Source organism: Chiloscyllium plagiosum, unplaced genomic scaffold, assembly GCF_037043375.1.
Source record: "Chiloscyllium plagiosum isolate Xiang-an unplaced genomic scaffold, Cpla_swu_hap1 HiC_scaffold_10, whole genome shotgun sequence".
NCBI lineage: Eukaryota > Metazoa > Chordata > Chondrichthyes > Orectolobiformes > Hemiscylliidae > Chiloscyllium > Chiloscyllium plagiosum.
The window spans coordinates 25,336,987-25,360,668 of NW_028270148.1; the positions used below are offsets into that span (position 1 = coordinate 25,336,987).

The 23,682-nt window shown below is 41.2% G+C and overlaps 3 protein-coding genes across 5 annotated transcripts in view; 1 reads left to right on the forward strand and 2 right to left on the reverse strand.

The window, feature by feature from the left end:
• slc30a6 (solute carrier family 30 member 6) overlaps nucleotides 1–13,502 on the reverse strand; it is a 169,364-nt gene extending 155,862 nt beyond the window's left edge. Inside the window, exons 1-2 of the mRNA XM_087991219.1 lie at nucleotides 13,316–13,502; nucleotides 8,598–8,635 (exon numbers count right to left, since the gene is read on the reverse strand). Coding sequence (XP_087847345.1) covers nucleotides 8,598–8,635; nucleotides 13,316–13,496 — 219 coding nt within the window. The 5' untranslated portion in view covers nucleotides 13,497–13,502. The remainder of the gene's footprint in view (nucleotides 1–8,597; nucleotides 8,636–13,315) is intronic.
• A 342-nt stretch (nucleotides 13,503–13,844) lies between these two features.
• LOC122552687 (protein CEBPZOS-like) lies at nucleotides 13,845–21,634 on the forward strand. 3 transcript variants are annotated; one of them, XM_043695552.2, is made up of 6 exons: nucleotides 13,845–14,039; nucleotides 14,239–14,428; nucleotides 19,879–19,997; nucleotides 20,446–20,490; nucleotides 21,017–21,104; nucleotides 21,234–21,634. In XM_043695552.2, exons 3-5 carry the CDS (start codon nucleotides 19,880–19,882, stop codon nucleotides 21,091–21,093), a joined length of 240 nt encoding a protein of 79 aa, XP_043551487.1. In that variant the 5' UTR covers nucleotides 13,845–14,039; nucleotides 14,239–14,428; nucleotide 19,879; the 3' UTR covers nucleotides 21,094–21,104; nucleotides 21,234–21,634. The 3 variants fall into 3 exon arrangements, with proteins under 3 accessions (XP_043551487.1, XP_043551486.1, XP_087847346.1); XM_043695551.2 differs by lacking the exons at nucleotides 13,845–14,039; nucleotides 14,239–14,428 and adding an exon at nucleotides 14,433–14,536; XM_087991220.1 differs by lacking the exons at nucleotides 13,845–14,039; nucleotides 14,239–14,428 and adding an exon at nucleotides 18,497–18,751.
• cebpz (CCAAT enhancer binding protein zeta) overlaps nucleotides 20,679–23,682 on the reverse strand; it is a 40,090-nt gene continuing 37,086 nt past the window's right edge. Inside the window, exons 12-16 of the mRNA XM_043695536.2 lie at nucleotides 23,182–23,366; nucleotides 22,674–22,757; nucleotides 22,010–22,068; nucleotides 21,640–21,721; nucleotides 20,679–21,334 (exon numbers count right to left, since the gene is read on the reverse strand). Coding sequence (XP_043551471.2) covers nucleotides 21,192–21,334; nucleotides 21,640–21,721; nucleotides 22,010–22,068; nucleotides 22,674–22,757; nucleotides 23,182–23,366 — 553 coding nt within the window. The 3' untranslated portion in view covers nucleotides 20,679–21,191. The remainder of the gene's footprint in view (nucleotides 21,335–21,639; nucleotides 21,722–22,009; nucleotides 22,069–22,673; nucleotides 22,758–23,181; nucleotides 23,367–23,682) is intronic.

Below are 23,682 nucleotides of genomic sequence, written 5' to 3' on the forward strand. Positions count from 1 at the left end.
GGTGCATTAGAACATTATTTCAACAAGCCACCACACACTGCAGCACTGAGGAACTACGAAGAGCAGAAGAAAACCACCTATATAGCGTATTCAAAAAGAACAGGTACCCAATGAAAAAATCTGTCTATTTCTCAGCTATAAACACAAACAAGCAGCCCAGAAATTCTAGCCACTCTCCCCTACATCAAAGACATCTCATAAATGACTGCCAGACTACTCAGACCTCTTGGCATCATGGTAGCCCACAAACCCACCAACACACTAAAACAGCAGCTAATGAACTTGAAAGACCCTATACAGACAGGAAGTAAAACGAACGTTATTTACAAAAGTCCTAGCAAGAACTGTAACAAACATTACATTGGACAAACAGGCAGAAAAATAGCCATCAGGATACATGAACTTCAACTAGCCACAAAAAGACATGACCCACTGACATACGGATGAGGAAGGACACCACTTATTGGGACAACACATCCAACATCAGACGAGCCAAACAGACATACACGAGAATTCCTAGAAGTACGGCATTCCAACCGGAACTCGATCAACAAACACATAAATTGGATCCAGAATCAATCACCCTCTGAGAAAAAGAACAGGAAATAGAGCAAAGAACATTATAGCGCAGTACAGGCCCTTCAGCTCTCGATGTTGCACCTACCTGTGGAATCAATCTGAAGCCCATCTAAACTACACTATTCCATTCTCATCCATATGCCTATCCAGTGACCATTTAAATGCCCTAAACGTTGGTGAGTCTACTACTGTTGCAGGCAGTGTTTTCCACGCCCCTACTACTGAGTAAAAAAACTGCCTCTGACATATGTCCTATATCTAACACCCCTCAATTTAAAGCTATCTCCCCTCATGCTAGCCATCGCCAGGAAAAAGGCGCTCACCGTCCAACCTATCTAACCCTCTAATTATCTTATATGTCTCAATTAAGTCACCTCTCAAGCTTCTTCTCTCTGATGAAAACAGCTTCAAGTCCCTCAGCCTTTCCTCATAAGACCCTCCCTCCATACCAGGCAACATCCTAAGTAAATCTCCTCTGATCCCTTTCCAAAGCTTCTACATCCTTCCTATAATGCGGTGACCAGTACTGTACACAATACTCCAAATGTGGCCACACCAGAGTTTTGTACAGCTGCAGCATTGAGAAAGGACACAAAGGGAAAGCATTGAATTAAAGAAACCAAAGAATGTTAGAACTAAAGCAAAAGGTACTAAGAAAGATAACTTAATTAAAGATTTCAAGCTTTGCTGGGAAAAGCAGGAAGCCCAGCTCTGTATAAGAGCAAGTTTAGGCAGCTATGAAACTTAAAAATTAGTCATTAAGGAGGAGCAAAAGCCTTTGACAGATCACTTCAAACTTCAAGTACCTATGAGGAAAGACAATAGGGGTTTGAATCAAGAGTTTACTGACCAAGCATGTGAGTTGGAAAACAATGAGGAATGGGTTTAAGACACAAAAGACAGTCAGTAATCAGGTTTAAACAAGGATATGAGGTGATGAGTATGTGACCAAACTTTAGAGGATATCAACACTTAATGTCATCACCAGAGTCGGCACAAGGGCTTACGTTATCGCTATTCTAGTAATGTAATCGGTCAACAAAAGTTCATCGCAACACAGCAGGAATGTGGTGAAGACATCATGTTCATCAGCAGGTGTTTGATTGACATGTTTAGTGGGCAAAAATTGTATAAATACTAAATATTTTGAGTGCCATTTTCGGAGTAGTCAGAGAGCCCGAGGTTGTTAAATGCTGGTACCGTTACTCTGCTGAAGTTCTAGAACCTCTACATAGACTAGGGCTTGGTGTCTTGTTACTCTGTAACTGTGATACTGTAGTAAATGTTTCAATAAATATGCTAAACCTTTAATGAACCGCTTGTAAGAATATATTCTAGGCAATTGAACAATCTCAGGGAAAGAACCAGGGAAGGTTGAGTAGACTCCAGTAGGGAGTCCTCCCTTACCCACTGAAGCTCCCGGGGAAGCTTCAACAGCATGATCTCATGGTTTCGAAACTCAGTCCCTCTACCAATAGAAGTTAACACACCATATGCCTTCTTAACAACCTGAGTGGCAACTTTCAAGGATCTATGTACCTGGACACCTAGATGTCTCTGCTCATCTACAATACCAAGAATCTTACCATTCGCCCAGTACTCTGCATTTCTGTTCCTGTTTGCAAAGTGAATCACTTCACATTTTTCCGCATTAAACTCCATTTTTTTTTAGATTAGACTTACAGATTAGACTTACAGTGTGGAAACAGGCCCTTCGGCCCAACAAGTCCACACCGACCCGCCGAAGCGCAACCCACCCATACCCCTATATTTACCCCTTTACCTAACACTAAGGGCAATTTAGCATGGCCAATTCACCTGACCTGCACATCTTTGGACTGTGGGAGGAAACCGGAGCACCCGGAGGAAACCCACGCAGACACGGGGAGAACGTGCAAACTCCACACAGTCAGTCGCCTGAGTCGGGAATTGAACCCGGGTCTCTGGTGCTGTGAGGCAGCAGTGCTAACCACTGTGCCACCGTGCCGCCCAATTGTGCCACCGTGCCGCCCAAATTTGCCACCTCTCAGCCCAGCTCTGCAGCTTATCTATGTTTCTCTGTAACCTACAACATCCTTAGTCACTATCCACACCTTAGTGTTATCCGCAAATTTACTAATACATCCTTCTATGCCCTCATCCAGGTCTTTATAAAAATGACAAACAACTGTGGCCCCAACACAGATCCTTGTAGTACACCACTAGTAACTGAACTCCAGGATGAACATTTCCTATCAACGACCACCCTCTGTCTTCTTTCAGCTAGTCAATTTCTGATGCAAACTGCTAAATCACCCTCCATTTCATGCCTCCGTATTTTGTGCAATAGCCTACCGTGAGAACCTTATCAAACGCCTTACTGAAATCCACATATACCACATCAACCACTTTACCCTCATCCACCTGTTTGGTCACCTTCTCAAAGAATTCAATAAGGTTTGTGAGGCACAACCTACCCTTCACAGAACCATGTTGACTAACCCCAATCAACTTATTCCTTTCTAGATGATTCACCAACCCAAGGAACACAAATAGAAAGTGGGTCACTAACACCAGTGCTTCACCGGAGGTTCACTGATGATGTTACCTAGCATGGTGATGAAACATCTGAAAATGAACCTTCCAGGTCAGCGAACAAACCTACCTCCAGAACCTCAACCTGAGCTACAAATCTTCTCCAAACTCGCCAACGTATTTTCTCTCAGGACTTCGTAACAATGACAGGCCACATTTTTACCTATCCTAGTTAGTCTTGAAGATAGTGGATTGTCTTTTTGAACAACTTCAGTTTATGAAATGAATGTAATCCTTCAATCCTGTCCAGGAGTTCCAGGATCTTGTTCACTGATGAAGAAGCAGCAATGTCTAATTCAGGATCATGTGGGATTTGGAAGGAACCAAGGAACTGATGGCATTCCCATACATTTATTTTCTATGTACTGCATGCTACACCTAAGGAAAGGTGAGGAACATATGAAGTCTTGGTGAATTGCTGCAGTGTGACTTGTGGATAGGAGACATTTCAACTAAGTATGCTAGTGGTGGGAGTTTAGGCTAGTGGATAAGGCATTGATCATGTGACAAACATGCTGTTGTTATGGGTGTGCATATTGAGACAAGTGTATTTCATTAACATATCAATTTGTTCCTTGCAAGTGGTGGTTAGATTTTGGAAAGTTAAGTTAACCATGCTGCTATTCCAAGAATACCTAGCCTCTGAACTGCTCTTTGCTGTGACATGGACACGGCTGGTCCAAAAAAAGATGAGTGGAAATTTGAGGAGTAAGGTAGTGATGCTGATGGCTTTGCAAAACAAGTTCAGTACTTGATGAGACAAAACTATTTACAACATCAATCATGCAAACTACAAAAGGAAGTCAAATACATCCAAGTTTTGCAGAGCAGGAATGAGGCAGAGAAGAAAGAAAAACTAGAGAGGACACAAGTGGTTTCAGGAATAGGGTCAGGTGAAGCCTAGCGAATACCTAGATTTTGTAGACTAAGTGAGGGGGTAAATGCAGAGGCTGCTGACCATGGCTTCAATCTTGGTGATGAAGAAGCCTGTTGTGTCAGAGGAGAGTGAAGCCGATGGCTGAAAGCAGCAGTTATCCTTGTTCTACAAAACAGCTGAACGAGATGCATGCCTAAAGTCTTCAGGAAGTGAGGTGACATACCAGAAACGGGGAGAAAGTTTTTTCTTAAGTGATTAAGGACAGAGATGGCATGTTGCAGATGTGTCATGACAACTGCAGGGTGCAAGATACCCTACTCAGCTCAAATATATATACAAGATGAAGATTTAGTTTAATCTCGTAAGGTTAAGGTTTTTGTACTCTAGACTCATATTGATATGAGTCTAGAGTGAGGTACTGGAAAAGCACAGGAGGTCAGGCAGCACTGGAGGAACAGGAGAATCGATGTTTTGAGCATAAGCCCTTCATCAGGAATGATGCAGACAAAGTACCAATACAACTTATCTAGGTTTTTGTGTAAGGTCTCTCTTTTCTAAGTGTTCCATTCCCTCTAATAATTGTCATATGATAATCAATCACCTGGATTGAGAGATAGGCAAGAGACCTCTGAAGATCTTGACCTTACCTTCCTGATTTGTAGAGAGACAGGAATGAAAAGTGAAGTGAAGGTTATGTCACTAGAGACAGAAATAGGTTAACTGTAATTATTTCTTTGCACAAATGCTGCTTAAAGGCGTTGAGCGTGACAGGATTTGTGAAACATAAGGTTTAGTTGCAAAACTTATTCGGTGTCATATTCAAATTAGCTTACCAATAACAAGGTACTGAAATTGACAATGGTTTCGATGAAAGTTTTCTTCCATGGGGAAGGTGAAAAAAGCGGAATATGAAAGTGTTAAAGGAATGTGGATGTCATGGAACATAAAGAAATGATTGAGTTTAGACTCAATCAATTTCCAAAATAAACCAATGACAACTCTTGGCAGGTTAGATTTCAGATGTTTAATACACATAGTTTATCGATGTTCTGCGACTGAAGAGTATAGATCAAGTTGGCAGCATCAAATGGCGTAGGAAGAATGCTGTAGTTAATTTTGCTAGAATCAACTAGCTTGTTGTTACCAAGTTGTGAAACTAAGCCAGCTAAAGCAATCTATCAATTTTGAAATTTACTTCTATGAAATAGGAAGCACCTGGACTTCCAATGATTGGTATCCTTAGTGAGTAAGACTAAATGGTGAATCATCAACTGAAAGCCAAAAATGCTGGAAATCACAGTGGGTCAGACAACATCTGTGGAGTGAGAGCAAGCTAATGTTTTGAATCTAGATAACTCTTCTTCAGAGCTGATCAATCATCAATACTGCCCTAGAGTACTGGATTTTGATCAGACGGACCAATGGGCTGAGGAATGGTAGATGGAGTTTAATTTAGGTAACTGTGAGGTGCTGCATTTTGGGAAAGCAAGTCTTAGCAGGACTTATACACTTAATGGTAAGGTCCAAGGGAGTGTTGCTGAACAAAGTGACCTTGGAGTGCAGATTCATAGCTCCTTGAAAGTGGAGTCGCAGGTAGATAGGATAGTGAAGATGGTGTTTGGTATGCTTTCCTTTATTGGTCAGAGTATTGAGTTCAGGCGTTGGGAGGTCATGTTGCGGCTGTACAGGACATTGGTTAGGCCACTGTTGGAATATTGCGTGCAATTCTGGTCTCCTTCCTATCGGAAAGATGTTGTGAAACTTGAAAGGGTTCAGAAAAGATTTACAAGGATGTTGCCAGGTTTGGAGGATTTGAGCTGTAGGAAGAGGTTGAATAGGTTAGGGATGTTTTCCCTGGAGCATTTGAGGCTGAGGGGTGACCTTATAGGAGGTTTATAAAATTATGAGGAGCATGGATAGACTCCTCATGGATAGACCCCACAAGGTCTTTTCCCTGGGGTGGGGTGAGTCCAGAACCTCAGGCATAGGTTTAGAGTGAAAGGGGCAACTTTTTCACTCAGAGGGTGGTACGTGTATAGAATGAGCTGCCGGGGAAGTGGTGGAGGCTAATACAATTGCAACATTTAAAAGGCTTGAGTATATGAATAGGAAGGGTTTGGAGAGACATGGGCTGGGTGCTTGCAGGTGGGACTAGATTGGGTTGGGATATCTGGTCGGCATGGACGGGTTGGACTGAATGTTCTGTTTCCGTGCTGTACATCTCTATGACTCTACTGCAGATTAATGCAAATTACAAAGCAGATCACAGAGATTCAAGAGGTTCCCCGCCGTTATTACGCTGACGAATGGACTCTACATTCAAATAATGCTGATCTTACTTCGTGCACCTCCTCAAAGTTTTATCTGTATGCCTCACTCTGTATAAGTACCCTATGATCTGTACATCCTTGCTTGCTATGATCTGCCTGTACTGCTTGCAAACAAAGCTTTTCACTGTACTTAGGTACATGTGACTACAATAAATCAAATCAACCAGTATATATTATCGAAATAAACACAAAACAGCAGGAATTAATTCAGTGACCCTTCAGATGTGGCTTTAAGTGCAACTGTTCCTCTTAAATGTACTCTGACATCCCCTAGCAATTAGTTTTATCAAAAAGCTACAGTAACACCAAATAATAAAACTTGAATGATCACCTGAGATAAACTAAGGCACTGAAAATGATAAAGGTCAGTTGACCCTGTAAAGTTCTCCTCACTAACAACTGGTTGCTTGTGCTCTTGGCAAAGCTATCCCATAGTCAAGACTAGTCAAGTTACAACCTGATAAAGGCATACTCACCAGATCATACTTTACAGCCAGTCCCAGGATTTTCCAGTGCTATTCCTGGCTAGCAGGGCACCCAGCAGAAATGCTCCCTTTAAGGTGCACAGCTGGGTCTGAGCAGCCACTTAGTGTTCTGATGCATTCACTTCCAGCCACTGCTGCACATGGCACATAGAGGTCTGCACAACAGCTGGAGAAAATAGAGGAAACCTAACCCAGCAGAGTCAGGAGACAGTGGTTTGACAATCAACATCAACTCCAGGTCTTATGTGTTTTGTGGTATCCGGTCATATATTGGCAAAGAAATTTCCTACTAATTATCCACCTCTGTTGATGAATCAGTGCCCTCCAAGTTGAACACCACTTAGACGAAGCAGAGGGTTGCACACAATATAAGAACTAATCATACAAAATGTGATGTCATCTATTCATTGATCAATGGAAAGAACGAACAGATATCAACTATTTAAAACTGGGTTACTTCAGGGTAGAACTATGATCAGCAAACAGAATGAACACATGAAAATCCGGAAGAACTACAGATGATGGATATCAGAAACAAAAACAAAAACAAAAATTGATGTACAAGCTCAGCAGGTCTGGCAGTATCTGTGGAGAGAAGTCAGAGTAAATGTTTTGGGTTCTGAGGAAAGGTCACTGGACACACAACGTTAACTCTGATTTCTCTCCACAGATGCAGGCGGACCTGCTGCGTTTTTCCAGCAATTTCTATTTGTATTTGAGAATGAATAAATGTATTGTTTTAAGTTAAAAAAGTAAATGCAGGAGAAACTCAGCATGCCTGGCAGCATCTCTGAAGAGAGAAACAGAGTTAACATTTCAAGCCTGATACAACTCTTGTTTTAAATTGAATAGGGAGGGAAAATACTGTTGACAAAGAAACAGCAGGTGATACAGATGGTGAGGATGCCCAGAATAAATGATAAATTAAGTGTTAACGGTGGTAAAGCAGAGTTTGATGTGTAAATTATGCATGAATGATAGGTGTGTAAAGGATAAAAGGGTAAAGAGCAAAGCCAACAAAATACAAACAAGATACAGCAGGGTAGGGGTTGTAATCAAAATAAAACTCAGCTTATGCTCTGGAGTTGTTGGACTCAATTTTGAAACTTAGAAATTACCTAAATAGTCAATGAGGTTCTGTTATTAGACCTGGTGATGAGTTGCATGGGAGCAAGGTGGTAATCTCAGTTACCCAGTATGAAACTGGAAACATCTTAACTGTTTTTTGCTCCATAGATGCAGCCAAGTTTCTCCAGCATTTTCTGTTTTTATTTCAGATTTCTAGCATCTGTATTTTACTCTTAATTGCATGAATTGTATGATTGGCTCTTCCTCCAATCCTCTTCAAAGGGGGAAAGCCTTGGCACGACTAAGCTCAATAATCTACTCTTTAATAGAAATAGTTCTAATAATCTTACATCTTATCACTCTACACTACTGCTACAGGTCTCCAAATTTATTTTAATTACTATATGCAACACAAATGGTAAGCCTCCCGCCCACATGCCATCTTAATAACATTAAAGATTTCAAAATGATGTTTCTGCTCATGAAACAAACTAATTGAAAACAATACTCTAAAGTACAATTAATTAATACTAAAAAAAAGATGCCATCAGTTTACAGGCAGAAGTGTTCCTGGGTGTCCAGTCATCATTGTGACACAAGTTCCCTTGGACAGCATAGTCACAAGGTCGTCAAGTTGTCACCCAAGTTGTGTGTGAATAAAGAATAAGGGGAAATTGGACTTACCAAAAGATAAGTACTGGTATCCAGTTTTCTCTTGTACCCTGGAAGATCAAAAGAATTGATCAAATATATATCATGTAAAACATATTTTAACAGGAACTTTTTAAGTGGTTTAAATACTTTAGAACAAATATCTTTAACATGTCATGAAAAACTCATGATTGAATGGGAAGAATTTTTATTGTAGTACTGGATTTTCCCAAATGGAAACTCCTTTATATGCTTCAAAGCAAGTTGTAATGTTGCATATTGAAAACATCAACTCTGCACTTCCTGTTTTAGAATAGTAGCCAAAAAAAACTGAATGAAAGCAACGGGGATTATAAAGATGAGTGTGGATGTAGGTTTGCTTGCTGAGCTGCAAGGTTCGTTTTCAGATGTTTCGTCACCTTACTGGGTAACAACAGTGAGCCTCTGGATGAAGCACTGGTGGCATGGCCTGCTTTCTATTTATGTGTTTAGGTTTCCTTGGGTTGGTGATGTCCAGCAGGTAAACATATACTTCAAAGCAATAATATTAGCATCTTTATTAATGCAGATGCCACAATAAGCAGCATATGGGGGAGGTGATTAACTATGGAATTATCGCTAGACTAATAATCCAGAAAGTCAGCTAATGTTTTGGGATTCTGGGTTTGAATTCCAACATGACAGATAGTGGAATTTGAATTCAATAAGAAATATCTGGAATTAGAAAATCTACCGATGACTATGAAACTACTGTTGACACAGTCAGAAAAAAAACCCATCGGGCTCACTAATATACTTCAGGAAATCTGCCTTGCTTACTTTGTCTGGTCTACATGTAACTCCAGACCCACAGCAATGTGGTTGACTCTCAAATGGCTTAGCAAGCCACTCAGTTGTATCAATCACTACAAAGTCTCAACAAAGAAATTTTCAAATTGAATGGCTGCAATAATAAGCGGCATCTAAACAGTCTGGTAATTTTATCCTTAATTTTTTTACAAAATCCTTAAGGAGTTATGATCAGTTATATACAATTGTCTCAGACACACGACAGGCAATATAAATGCTGAAATGTTGCAACATCAACATCAGGTCTCCTTCTCAATTGTGGAATATTTCTGTTGATAATTATTCAATTTTGTGGCAAAATTGCCAATAGGCCTTTTTATATTCTTATCTTCTTGCAAGAATACATGCATTGATGCTCACATCACTCACATTGATCATCACCTTGAATAGCTTTGCATTGTTAGGTTTTGCTAACACTAGGGCAGTGGTTAACACAGCTTTCAGGCTGTCAAATGTTTTCTGACATTCCTCTGTCCACTGGTATTTACTGCACTTCTTCAACAAGTTAGTCAGTGGAGCAAACACACTGATAAAATTTGGTATGAATATCCCATTAAAACCACTCAGTCCCAGGAATCATAGTACTGCTCTTTTCGTTGAAGATATGGGAAACTCCTCAATAACCTTTGTTTTCACATCCAAAGGAGCCAATTTTCCATGTCAGAAACGGTCCTGTCAACTCTGCAAAGTCTTTCTACTAACATCTGGGGGCTAGTGCCAAGATTGAGATAGCTGACTCACAGACTAGTCACATTCACAGAATCATAACTTACAATGCTCCAGACACCATCACCACTCTGGATGTAGGCTTGTTTGCTGAGTTGGAAGATTCTCAAAATCCACTACGCTTGATCAGTAGTGTTGCTGTCAAGCCATTCTTGGTATCTGCATCCTTGTTACCTTTAGTACTTTCTCTAAGTACTGTTCAACATGGAGGACTATTGATTCATCAGCTGAGGGAGGATGGTACGTGGTAATCAGTAGGAGGTTTCTTTGCCCAAGTTTATTCTGAAATCATGAGACGTCCTGGAGTCCAAAGTCAATATTGAGGACTCCCAGGGCATCTTCCTCCAACTGTAAATCATCGTGCCTGCCACCTCTGCTGGGTCTATCGTGCCGGTGGGATAGGACACAAAGTGGCGAGGGTATTAGTGCGTTTTGAGAAGATTTGTAGCTCAGGTTGATGTTCTGGATGTTGGTTTGCTCACTGAGCTGGAAGGTTCATTTCCAGATGTTTTGTCACCATACTAGGTAACATCTTCAGTGGACCTCCAGGTGAAGTACTGCTGATAATTCCTGCTTTCTATTTATATGTTTGGGTTTCTTTGGGTTGGTGATGTCATTTCCTGGGGTGAAGTCACTTCCTGTTCTTTTTCTCAGGGGGTAGTAGATGGGATCTAACTTGATGTGTTTGTTGATAGAGTTCCGGTTGGAATGCCATGCTTCTAGGAATTCTTGTGCATGTCTCTGTTTGACTTGTCCAGACTACTCAGACCCTTTGGCATTATGGTAGCCCACAAACCCACCAACACACTAAAACAGCAGCTAATGAGTTTGAAAGACCCTATACAGACAATAAACAAAACTAATGTCATTTACAAAATACCGTACAAGAACTGTAACAAACACTACAGTGGACAGACAGAAAACTAGCCACCAGGATACATGAACAACAACTATCCACAAAACAACATGACCCTCTCTCACTAGTATCCTGACATACAGATGAGAAAGGACACCACTTCAACTGAGACAACACATCCATTCTAGGACAAGCCAATCAGAGACACGCACAAGAATTCCTAGAAGCATGGCATTCCAACCGGAACTCGATCAATGAAGATGTTACCTAGTAGGGTGATCAAACATCTGGAAATGAATCTTCCAACTCAGCGAACAAACCTACATCCAGAGTGGTGATGGTGTCTGGAGCATTGTAAGTTACGATTCTGTGAATATGACTAGACTCTGAGTCAGCTATCTCAATATTGGCACTAGCCCCCAGATGTTAGTAGAAAGACTTTGCAGGGTTGACAGGACCGTTTCTGACATGGAAAATTGGCTCCTTTGGATGTGAAAACAAAGGTTATTGAGGAGTTTCCCATATCATCAATGAAAAGAGCAGTACTGTGATTCTTGGGACTGAGTGGTTTTAATGGGACATTCATACCAAATTTTAGCAGTGTGTTTGCTCCACTAATTCGTTTAAGCAGTAAATATCAGTGGACGGAGGAATCTCAGAAAACATTTGACAGCCTGAAAACTGTGTTAACCACTGCCCTAGTGTTGACAAAACCTATCAACAAACACATCGAGTTAGACCCCCATCTACCACCCCCTGAGAAAAAGAACTGGAAATGACATCACCAATCCAAAGAATCCCAAACACAAATAGAAAGCAGAAATTATCAGCAGTGCTTCGCCTGAGGCCCAGTGAAGATGTTACCTAGTAGGGTGATGAAACATCTGGAATTGAACCTGCCAGCTCAGCGAGCAAACCTACATCCAGAACTGATCAAGCTGGCTGGATCCTAAAGGACATAACTGTTAGACAGGTGGTCAAGGAACCACTAAGAGGGAAAAACATACTTGACTTCATCCATACCAATTTTGCCAGCTACAGACAGTATTGCTAAGAGTGACCACTGCACAATCCTTGTGGACACTAAGTCCCAGCTTCACATTCAGAATGGCTCCCTGTCATGTTGTGAGACACTGTCATTGCTATTTGAGACAGACTTTGAACAGATCTAGCAACTCAAGACTGGGCACCCATGAGGCTCTATGGGCCATCAACAGCAGCAGAATTGTACTCCAGCAGAATCTGCAACTTCATGATCTGACAAATCCTCACTCAAACATTACCATCAAGCCAGGGTATCACCCCTGGGTCAATGAAGACTCAGAAAGAATTGCCAGGAGCAACATCAGGCGCACCTAACATTAATGTATCAACCTGGTGAAGGTACCAAACAGGACTACCTGCATGCCAAACAGCAGAAGCAGCAAATGATTGACAGAGGTACTCAATCCCACAACCAACGGATCAGACCTAAGCTCTGGAGTCCTGCCACATTGTGAATGGTGGTGGACAATTAAACAACTCACTGGAGGCAGCTGCTCCACAATGGTAGAAGAGCCCAACACTTTAATGCAAAAGATAAGGCTGAAGCATTCGTAGCAATCTTCAGCTAGAAGTGCCAAGTGGATGACCATCTCAGCCTTTGCCAGTGGTCCCCAGCATTACGCAGACCAATCTTCAGCCAATTTGCTCACTTCATGTGATATCAAGAAACAGTTATGGGCACTGTCAACATACCGGCAATCGTACTAAAACCTTGTGCTAGAGAACCTGCTGCTCCTTCATCAAGCTCTACAGGTACATTACGACAGTGGCATCTACCTGACAGTGGAAAATTGCCATCGAAAAATGTGGTGCTGGAAAAGCACAGCTGGTCAGGCAGCATCTAAGGAGCAGGAGAGTTGATGTTTCGAGCATAAGTTTATCAGGAATGGCAGGGGGACTGAAGGAGGCTGAGAGATAAATGAAAGGGGGGAGAAGGTAGCTGGGAATGTAATAGGTACATGGTGGTGGAGGATAATGGTGATAGATTGGACAAGAAGATAGAGCGGATAGGTGGGATTCGAAATGGACAGGTAGGACAGATCAAGAGGGCGGTGCCAAGGCAAGGAATGGCGTTTTTCTTAGTGCCCTACCCCTCTCCATTCCCCCCCAATCTCCCCATCCCCATTCCCCAAAACCCCCCTCCCCATTCCCCCAATCCCAGTCCCCCCTCCACATTCTCCCTACCTCCCTCCCCATCTTCCCGCACCCCCCCAAATCCAATCCAATCCAATCCATTCCGTTCTCTGACCTTGCCCCAGTGGCCGCTCCCCCTCACCTTCCTCCTCCGCCTCCTTCACATTCACCACATCCACCGCTACCATGTCCGGCTTGTCCAGGCCACTGCCGAACGGGAAGACCTTCCTCTCGGTCACCCCCGAGGGCACCACATCGGGCTTGGGCCCGAATTTACGGGGGTAATAGTCCCCGCTCAGATACCGAGACGTGTCCTCCGCCATCTTGCTCCGCGGCCGCCGGCTCGGTCCAGCCCCGCCCACGCCAAGGACCATTAAAGCTGGACCCCTGTCACCAGCACCATCTCAATTAAACAAGAAATAAAACCCTTCCGTACAGCGGGTAAAAACCTTATATACCCAAAATACCATCATCCCGAAATACATTAATGCTTACTTCTTCACTCATCACTTTATGGTCTATAGATAGAAAATGTGTAGATGTGGGAACATTTCCTTTAACACATATCACTGTTTATGTAATAATTCTTCAGTTCACTCGGAAATTCGACAGTTTGCTAATTGGCAGGTACAAGATAGAACAACCATCAAACTTACAGTATTTCTCGGTTTCCCAAAAAAAATTCGCCTCCAATTGTAAATAATGAATCTAGAGGGATTTTGTAAAGTATACAGCCGCAAATGATAAGTATTTCAAAATTACTTTGAGGGAGTTGAATTGAATTTATTGTCACGTGTACCGAGGCACCGTGAAAAGCTATGTCTTGCTAGCAATACAGGCAGACCACAGAATTAAATAGTGCAAAGGTAAGTTCGTTCGAACTAGATTTAAAAAAAACTTTTAGGACTGTCAACAGGATGTTCATCTATTTGCAAAGAGTGTTGGGATCCTATTTTGTAACCTAAAAACATTGATGAAACTGTTCTGCGTTGAAGTAAGACATTTTATGGCTGAGATAATGTTAAAATATTAACGATGGAGGTGACTTTTATTTTTCATAAACAGTGATACGGGATCAGCTACAATAAGTTGACAAAAAGTCCCAACAAAGTTGCGGTGGGGTACAAGCCACTGAGAAAGGAGCAGGGAACTCGAAACAGTGCAAACACGTTTAGAGGCGGTACGGTGTCCCGTACGGCGAGGGAGTGAAGTACGCAGACTCAGGATCCATCCGGGGCTCGGGTCACTTTCAAAGGTGAGTGACGCGCTTAACGAAGGTGCTCACGAGGACAGGACATTACTCTCGGCTTTTGGTATTCGTCATCGTGCCGGCGGCTGACTAATCAGGGTTCACCGTCTCCGGGTAGGGTCCCGGCGCTGAGGCCATTTGGCCCATTGAGTCAGCAATAACCCTACAAAAACATCCCACCGGAAGCTCCCACCCTATCTTCTCCCCTGAGTAATTGCGTCGCGTGTAACCTCACATCTACTATGGCTAATCTCCGTAGTCTGCATGTCATTGAACTGTGGCAGGAAACCCACACAAAAAGAGGTGGGAGAGATCGTGCAGATTCAATTCGGTCATCCAAGGCTGGAATCGAACCTGAGTTCCTGGCGCTGGGAAGTAGCAGTACTGACCACTGTGCCACCCAAATAATACAAGTCATTTTTACCCAAGGTGCCTGTCTAAAGGGACTCCCAGATATGAATTAGTGTCCTCTTCATCTGCAATGGTCGACCACAGTTACTCCCCCAGATCATTGATGAAAATGGTTGGATCTAAGACACTACCCTGTGCAACCTGGGTTCTTGTGGTGCATTGATGTCTGTGTCTCTGGGTCAATGTTTATTCCCAACTTTATTTGGTTGAGATGGTGGTGATGAGCTGCCTTAAATTGCTTTAGTCCTTGTGCTATAGGAAATGCTGTTAGGAAAGGATTCCAGGATTTTGACCTGACACTGAAGGAACAGCGATATATTTCCAAGTCAGAATAGTGAGTGGTTTGGAGTGAAATTTGTAGGTGGTGGTGTTTTATGTATGTTCTCCTTCCATATGGAAGTGGTCTTGGGTTTGGAAAATGATGTCTTAGGAGCTTTAGTAAATTTCAACAGTGTATCTTGTGGATGGTACACATTCCTGTTACTGGACGTTGGTAACAGAGACAGTGGATACTTGTGGAGGTGGGCTGTTTTATTCTGGATGGTCTCAAGCTTCTTGAGTGTTGTTGGAGCTGTACTCCAGGCAAGTGGGGGTATTCCATCACACCCTGACTTGTGCCTTGCAGATGGTAGACAGGCTTTGGAGAATCAGGTGGTGAGTTACTTGCTGTAGAATTCTTCGTCTTTTGTAATCACTCTATTTGTATGTTAAGTCCAATTGAGTTTTTGGTCATGGTAACCCTCATGGTGTTGATAGTAGGGGAATTCAGTGATGGTATTGCTACTGAATGCCATGGGGCAACGGTTAGATTATCCCTTTTTGGAGGTGGTCATTGTCTGGCATGTGTGTTGGAATGCTAGTTGGCACTCTTTAGCCAATGCCTAAATATTGTCTAACGCTGCATTTGAACATGGATTTCTTCAGTTTTTGAGGAGTCGCAAATGACACTGAGTATTGTGTAAACATTGGTGAACATTGCTACTTCTGACCTTATTGTGGAAAGCTCATTGATGCGAATGGTTGAACCTAGGACACTACCCTGTGGAACTGTGGCTCTTGTGGTGCCTGTATCTCTGGGCAACTAAGCTTAGGTTCAAGTCCCACCTGCATCAGGGGTGTATAACAGCATCTCTGAACAGTTTGATTAGAAATACCTACCCTGAGGAACTGCAGCAATGACTGACCTCCAAACACCACAACCATCTTCCTTTCCACCAAGTATAACTCTCAGCAGAGTTTTGCCCCTTGTTCCAGTCTTGCTAGTGCCTCTTGATGCCACATTTGGTTACATGTGGCCTTAATGGCAAGGGCATGCAGCTGAAAATGTGTTGCTGGAACAGCGCAGCAGGTCAGGCAGCACCCAGGGAACAGGAGAATCGGCGTTCGGGCATAAGCCCTTCTTCAGGAAGCCCTGGCAAGGGCATGCACTCTTACCTCTGAAATTCAGCTCATTTGTCCATGTTTGAACCAAGGTTGTAATGAGACAGGAGCTAAATGGCCCTGGTGGAACAGCAAACTGAGTGTCAGTGTGCAGGTGATGTTTGAATAGCATAATCCATCACTTTGCTGATCTAGAGTTGACTGATAGGGCAGTAATTGGCCAGGTTGGATTTGTCCTTTTTTTGTGTACAGAATGTACCTGGGCAATTTTTCACATTTTTTGGTAGATGCCACTGTTGTAATTGTAGTAGAACAGCTGGACTAGGGGGTGCAGCAAGTTCTGGAGCACAAGTCTTCAGTGCTATTGCTGGAATGTTGTCAGGGTCCAACACGTCCAGAAACCCAAGCCACTCTCCCCTACATCAAAGACATCTTGGAAATGACTGCCAGATTACTCATCATGGTAGCCCACAAACCATGAACATCAACTAGCCACAAAAAGACATGACCCACTCTCACTAGTATCCTTACATACAGATGAGGAAGGATGCCACTTCAACTGGGACAACACATCCATCCTGAGACAAGCACAGCATTCCAACTGGAACTTTATCAACAAACACATTGATTTGGACCCCATTTACCACCCTGAGAGAGAAAAAACAGGAAATGAAATCACCACAGGAAATGATGTCACCAACCCAGGGGAACCTAAACACACAAATAGAAAGTGGGTCACAAACAACGGTGCTTCACTGAAGGCTCACTGATGATATTACCTAATACGATGATGAAACATCTGAAAATGCACCTCAGTGAGCAACTTATATCTAGGGACCATAGTTTTTGCTGTATCCAATGTATTTTGTATCCGCATGCATTTGTGGCAGGCAGATTGCTGAGGATGACTAAGTATGTTTTTCTCTCTCGTTTCTCTCACCGCCTGTCGGGGCACTGTCCTTTAACACTCGATCAGCTTGAACAGTAACGCTGCTACTCTTTGAGGAGAAAGTGAGGTCTGCAGATGCTGGAGATCAGAGCTGAAAATGTGTTGCTGGAAAAGCGCAGGTGGTCAGGCAGCATCCAGGGAACAGGAGAATGGACGTTTCGGGCATAAGTCCTTCTTCAGGCGTGTTGGAATTTAGACAAATGAGAGGTGATCTCATTGAATCATATGGTATTCTTAAGAGGCTGACAGGGTAAATGTTGAGAGGATGTTCCCTTCATGGGAGAATCTAGGACCAGAGGGCATAGTCTCAGCATAAAGGGTTGTCAGTTTATGACTTTGAGGAAGAATTCCTTCTGAGTTGTCTCTTTGGAACTCCTTGCCATAGAGAACTCTGGGACCAGAGTTCTTGTGTATATTGAAGGCTGAGCTCGATGGATTTTTGATCAACGGGCGAATCAAAGGTTGCAGGGAAATGGATGTGAGGAATCTCAGATTAGCTGTAATTCTATTGAATAATGGAGCAGGTGCGTGAAGCTGAACAGCCTACTTCTGTTCCTTTTTAAATCCTATAATCGGATGTTATCATCCCAATTTTGTTAGTAAGGAGGACATGACAGGGTCAGCATGGCTCTTATGTGGCCTCCTCTATATTGGGGAGACAGGCCGGCTACTTGCGGAGCGTTTCAGAGAACACCTCTGGGACACCCGGACCAACCAACCCAACCACCCTGTAGCTCAACATTTCAATTCCCCCTCCCACTCCACCAAGGATATGCAGGTCTTTGGACTCCTCCATCGTCAGACCACAACAAAATGATGGTTGGAGGAAGAACGCCTCATCTTCCGGCTAGGAACCCTCCAACCACAAGGGATGAACTCGGATTTCACCAGTTTCCTCATTTCCCCTCCCCCCACCCTGTCTCAGTCAAATCCATCAAATTCAGCACCGCCTTCCTAACCTGAGATCTTCTTCCCGACCTCTCCGCCCCCACCCCAGTCTGACCTATCACCCTCACCTTGACCTCTTTCCACCTATCACATTTCCGACGCCCCTCCCCCAAGTCCCTCCTCCCTACTTTTTATCTTAGCCTGCTGGACAAACTTTCCTCATTCCTGAAGAAGGGCTTATGCCCGAAACGTCGATTCTCCTGTTCCCTGGATGCTGCCTGACCTGCTGCGCTTTTCCAGCAACACATTTCCAGCTCTGATCTCCAGCATCTGCAGTCCTCACTTTCTCCTTTACGTCAGGTAGTCTGTCCAGTTTCATTTCTTTTTCAAGACTTTCTGGTGTTTGTTACAACTCAATGGCTTGCTAGGTCTTGCAGAGGGCAGTTAAGAGTCAATTGCATTGCTGAGTCTGAAGTCTATGTCGGCCAAACCAGATAAGGATGACTGTTTCCTTAGTGAACCAGATGGATTTTCCAACAATGCAATTTGAGAGTCTAAGGGTGACCATGAAAGCAGATTTTAAAATTGAATTCAAATACCATCTGTCATGTCAGCATTTGAATCTGGGCCTTGAGAACAGTACGTACGAGATGAATAGGTGAATGAACGTGCTGGATGAATAGCCTCGCCCTAAAAGAAAGGTAATGGTCTAGTGATATTAAGGAATTTATCATCTAGTCATTGCATCCTGAGGTGAGACATTTGTGGATTTGTAAGTAAGGAATTCACTGACTACAATTTCATTCAGCGGGCCGCACAGAAATAAATAGAACCATTTCAAAATTGTTCAGGTTTAAAACATTTTGGGAAGTTAGATGTTTAGGAGGATGCTTATTCTGGCAATCTATTTGTGATATGCCTATTAACTGTGACAGGACATTTGCTCTCTTAAGTCACTGTTCTCTTTTAGAAGTTATGGAATTAAGTGTGGACAATTTGCAATTATTGAAAAGAATCTGACTCAAAACTGATCCTGGTTGAAAGATATCCATTAGGACACAAGGAATGTCATATTCCTGGTTCTGTAGAGGCCATCTATAAACCTGTTGTGGCATGTTTTAGTTTATTGTTTTGATAGTCAAACTGTATTGAAGAAATTAAATTGTCTCTGCTGCTTTTGGTGTATCTGCAGCGATTTAACTGAATCTGCTTTTGTTTTCTCTCAATTTCACTGCAAGAAATTATGTTCATTGACAACATGACCAAGATTATTGCAGCAGAGTACAATTCAGGATAAGATGCATTGCAAATTATAGTTTTTAAAAACTATATTCTTGTACCTTTAAGAACATAGAACAATATAGCGCAGAACAGGCCCTTTGGCTTTCAATGTTGTGCCAACCTGTGAACTAATCTAAGCTCATTCCCCTACATTATCCCATCGTCATGTGCTTATCCAAGAATAAGCACATAGCAATTTTAAAATTGTTAGCCATTGACTATCTTTTGATTAGGTTGACATTTTAATTCTTTGACTTAGTTGGTAAATACTAATCTGATTCTAACATTACCTGTAACTAAGTGCAGAGTTATCCATTCTGTCCTGGTTAATAATAAAACCAGACTGTCTTATCACTTGTTTTGTGGAATTTGCCTGTTGCATTTCCTGTATTATAACAGGAACTAAGATTCAAAAGTATGTCATTGACTGTAAACCACTTGTGTGTCCAAGGATGTGTAAGATACATTTATAAAGTAAGTACTTTTATACCTTGTCAATATGAACCAGATAAGTGTTTATGGACTCCTCCCCCCATTTCTCTTTAAGAATGTCACCCAAAACTATGGAACCATTAGTGAGACGACTCTTTAGGGGAGTTTTAATCGTGGAGGTTGCAGGAGTAATTGGAGCATACTGGCTGTTTCATAGGATGAATACCAGTCAAGGTAAGAGTAACTTGATGCACCCACTGTTTTCCTTCAATGGTTAATTACTCAAGTAGTTAATAATTCATTAATCTGGTATTTTTGCTGAAAAATGCCAGAATAAAGGTATTTCACAAGGCTCTTGTAGCAGTGTTCCCTCAAGTCCCATCTTCTCTACTGTGCTTTAAGTTTGATAAATGCTTTTAGATAAATTTATGGAAGACATACCAGTGACTGCAGTGATTAACAGTTCTGGTATGAAATTAAGCAGAATTAACACCCACTACCTCCCAACTGTTAATGTTTTCAAAATCTGTTTTATGAAAAATTAGCAGTAACGCTGCCCCTTTTGCTTTATGTATTCCCAAAAAACAGTTTTCTTCAGGTAACGAGAAGTTTTTGTTCTTAGATGACTGCTTTAGGCAACATGAAGATTATACAAATAAAGTGCACTTTTTTTCCCCCCCAGAGTTCAGACATTCCATGAACAAAAGATTTCCTTCTATTTTGGAAGGTGAGTACCAGTTCTAGTTTGAGAGATGAAATTGTGCTGTAAGGCTTCAATTGTTTTGAAATTTCTAAACAGCTCTAAATTTAGTTTGAAGTCACAAATTCAGTTGAATTTATAAAGCTAGGTTTCAAGCATTTCATGGAGAGTAAAACATAATCAAGGACAGTGTGAACAAAGACTTGTCAGATCTCTAAAGAGCAAATATGGCTTAGTTTTATATGCTTGAGCTTGTCTTTTACATACAGCAATTTTATACAAAATATAAAATTTTCTAATCCATGCTTCACAATTCATACATGCATACTGCTTGAATAGTTGAGATTCTGACGTCTTCTGCATTTGTCTTTTAACCATCCTGTACTGTTTTCATGTTAATCTTTACTAAAAGACGAATAAGTTCTTATTAAACTCTGAATCTTCCAATGTCATAGAAAAGTCCTTCTGATTTGCATTGTCTTCATTTTTAAAGAAAATATACAGGCATCCATTTTATAATTTGATACAAAATAACTTGCTGTACTATTTTCAGTTTATTATAAATCCAATGAGTGGGCAGGAATCTATGGAATCCGAGAACAGGATCAGGAAACATGGTCCAACAAGTAACCAGTAAATATGTAAGTACAAAGTCTAAATCTATAAAAGTTGATTTTACCAGGAAGGTTAGGAACAATTTTTGAATAAATAGTTTTACTAAGCTGTGTTCATCTCTTCTCTTTTAAAAATCTCTTGTGTTTATTTTGTAGTTTTCTGGCCTTGAATTTGTTCTTCTGCTTACGTAACGTCCGTGCGTCTTTGCCTCTGATCCACGCATCACGTTCGGCTTCCCACTGTAGCTGCTTTATACCTGGAGGAATAGCATGTTGATATTCTTTACTGAGCCACCATGTAATTTCCAAATGGAAAAGCTTTGACAATAGATAAGTTTAATGGCTAGTATCTAGCCAATGGGAGGTTATATCTTGACTATTCAAATAAAGCATGAAATCAGATGTTCATGATTGTAAATAATGTTTTTGTGACATTAAAGATTTATAAAATTAAGAATACGACTTTGGTTTAAGCATACCAAAAATCCCCAATTACTACTGATTCAAAGTGTATAACTGAAAATATTGGTGTCAGAATAAAGTTAAAGGCTCAGTTACTTACTTGCTTTATCTTTGTTTGCCATTGCATTTATACCAATGTTGTCAAACTTTGATCCTGCATTTTCATCCAGCAGGTATCCAAACTATTTAAACAAAAATATTTAAATTTAGTTTCTGTCAAAGCACTACAAAAAATATAAAATAACCTCTGCAGTAATGGCAATTTTTACTTTGTATATTTTGATTCAACTGAAGTTTGACTTTTGTGTTCTCAACAACAAGAATACTTCTCTTTGGAAGATTGTGAATTACAAACTAGTAGAGCAATTTACGAATGCATGCTAAGTATGCTGCCTGAAGTACCCTCAAGTCTAACAGGATTGCTGTAATCTATTAATATCACCTTAAAATGACAATGTACTACTTCTCACCTCTTCTGCAGCAGCAGCCATGTTAACGTCATCCTTAACACCCTTTTTCGGTTTCTTTCCTGAAACAGTACATATAATTCAGAAAATTTGCAAGTAAATCAACCACTTAACAAAAGCTACTTTCAGCTCCTGTTAGAAATAGTTCAACGTATCAACCATGGATAGGGTAAATAGACAAAGTCTTTTCCCTGGAGTTGGGGAGTCCAGAACTGGAGGGCATAGGTTTAGGGTGAGAGGGGAAAAGATAGAGAAGAGACCTAAGGGGCAACGTTTTCACACAGAGGGTGGTACATGTATGGAATGAGCTGCCAGAGGAAGTGGAGGAGGCTGGTACAATTGCAACATTTAAGAGGCATTTGGATGGATATATGAATAGGAGGGGTTTGGAGGGATATGGGCCAGGAACTGGCAGGTGTGACTAGATTGGGTTGGGATATCTGGTCAGCATGGATGGGTTGGACCGAAGGGTCTGTTTCCATGCTGTACATCTCTATGACTATGTGACTCAGTGACAGGCTGCATGAATAATTTATATTCTGACATTAGTGAAAACCTAAGTTATCGTTCAGGAGAAGTGAAATTAAACAGTAAAAATGTCAAATGTTCTACAAAGCAGACCAATTAAAGCACTGACTGATAATAATTTCCAGAAGTAATTTTGTACCTGAAATAAATTTGGCGAAATCAATGTCTTTTTTCCTTTTGCCAGATGTTTTACACTTCTTGATTGCTGATACACTGTTGACCTCTGCATATTGTGAAAAAGTATTGAGTGTAATTCTGGTTAAATTACTTGTACTGTATAAAAATCCTAATGTCAACTGATTATAGGTTTGTGCAAAGAACAAGAAGTTTGAAAATACAGTTAGCAACAAATTTCTTTCAAGATCTGAAAGATATGTTTATTATTTATTCTCACCTACCACTTAATTTTCATTCACTTATTAACTCATGAACCAACTTAATATCATTCTTTAGTGCCCGGTAAGTACTGTATTTGAAAAAGTACATCAAGTTAAGTACCATCCAATATGGTTTATAAAGTGAAGATTTTGATTTATAAATACTTAGCTTCTCTGAAGTTCATTGCATTCATCAGGATAAAAGGTAGACCTACCTTTACTGTAAAATTAAGTTTTATTATGTAATATTGCAGCAAGCATAAACAGTACCTTCTGAATCATTCAGTTCATCCATAAACATGCCACCATCTTCTCCAACCCCTTCCTCAAAGTCTTCTTCATCCAAGCTTCCTAATGATACTTCATCATCATCCAAGTCACCCATATCATCATCTTCGAGGTCTGAATCAGCTTCTTCAACTTGCTTTGTACTTTTTGACTTCTGTTTCATATTACTATGAAAATAGTTGACATTTGTTTTGACAAGTAAACAGCTTATTTTTTGCTATTGCCCAATAATGATGCTTTGCTATAAACTTATGAAAATTGGTTAGTTTCCCCTTTTGTGATCTGAAAGCATGACACCAAATTCCCCATTATGTTAGTGATGTTTGTTGCTTCCATTCGGTGTAGTGGATGCAGCATCTTCTCACACAGTAAGAAATTAAAAATTTATTCGGTTAGCAAATTGGCTAAAATAATACATAAAAGTGAACAAAACTGATGTGACTTTCGAATTACAAAGTTAGTTCCCAAACACAGTCTCTGGCA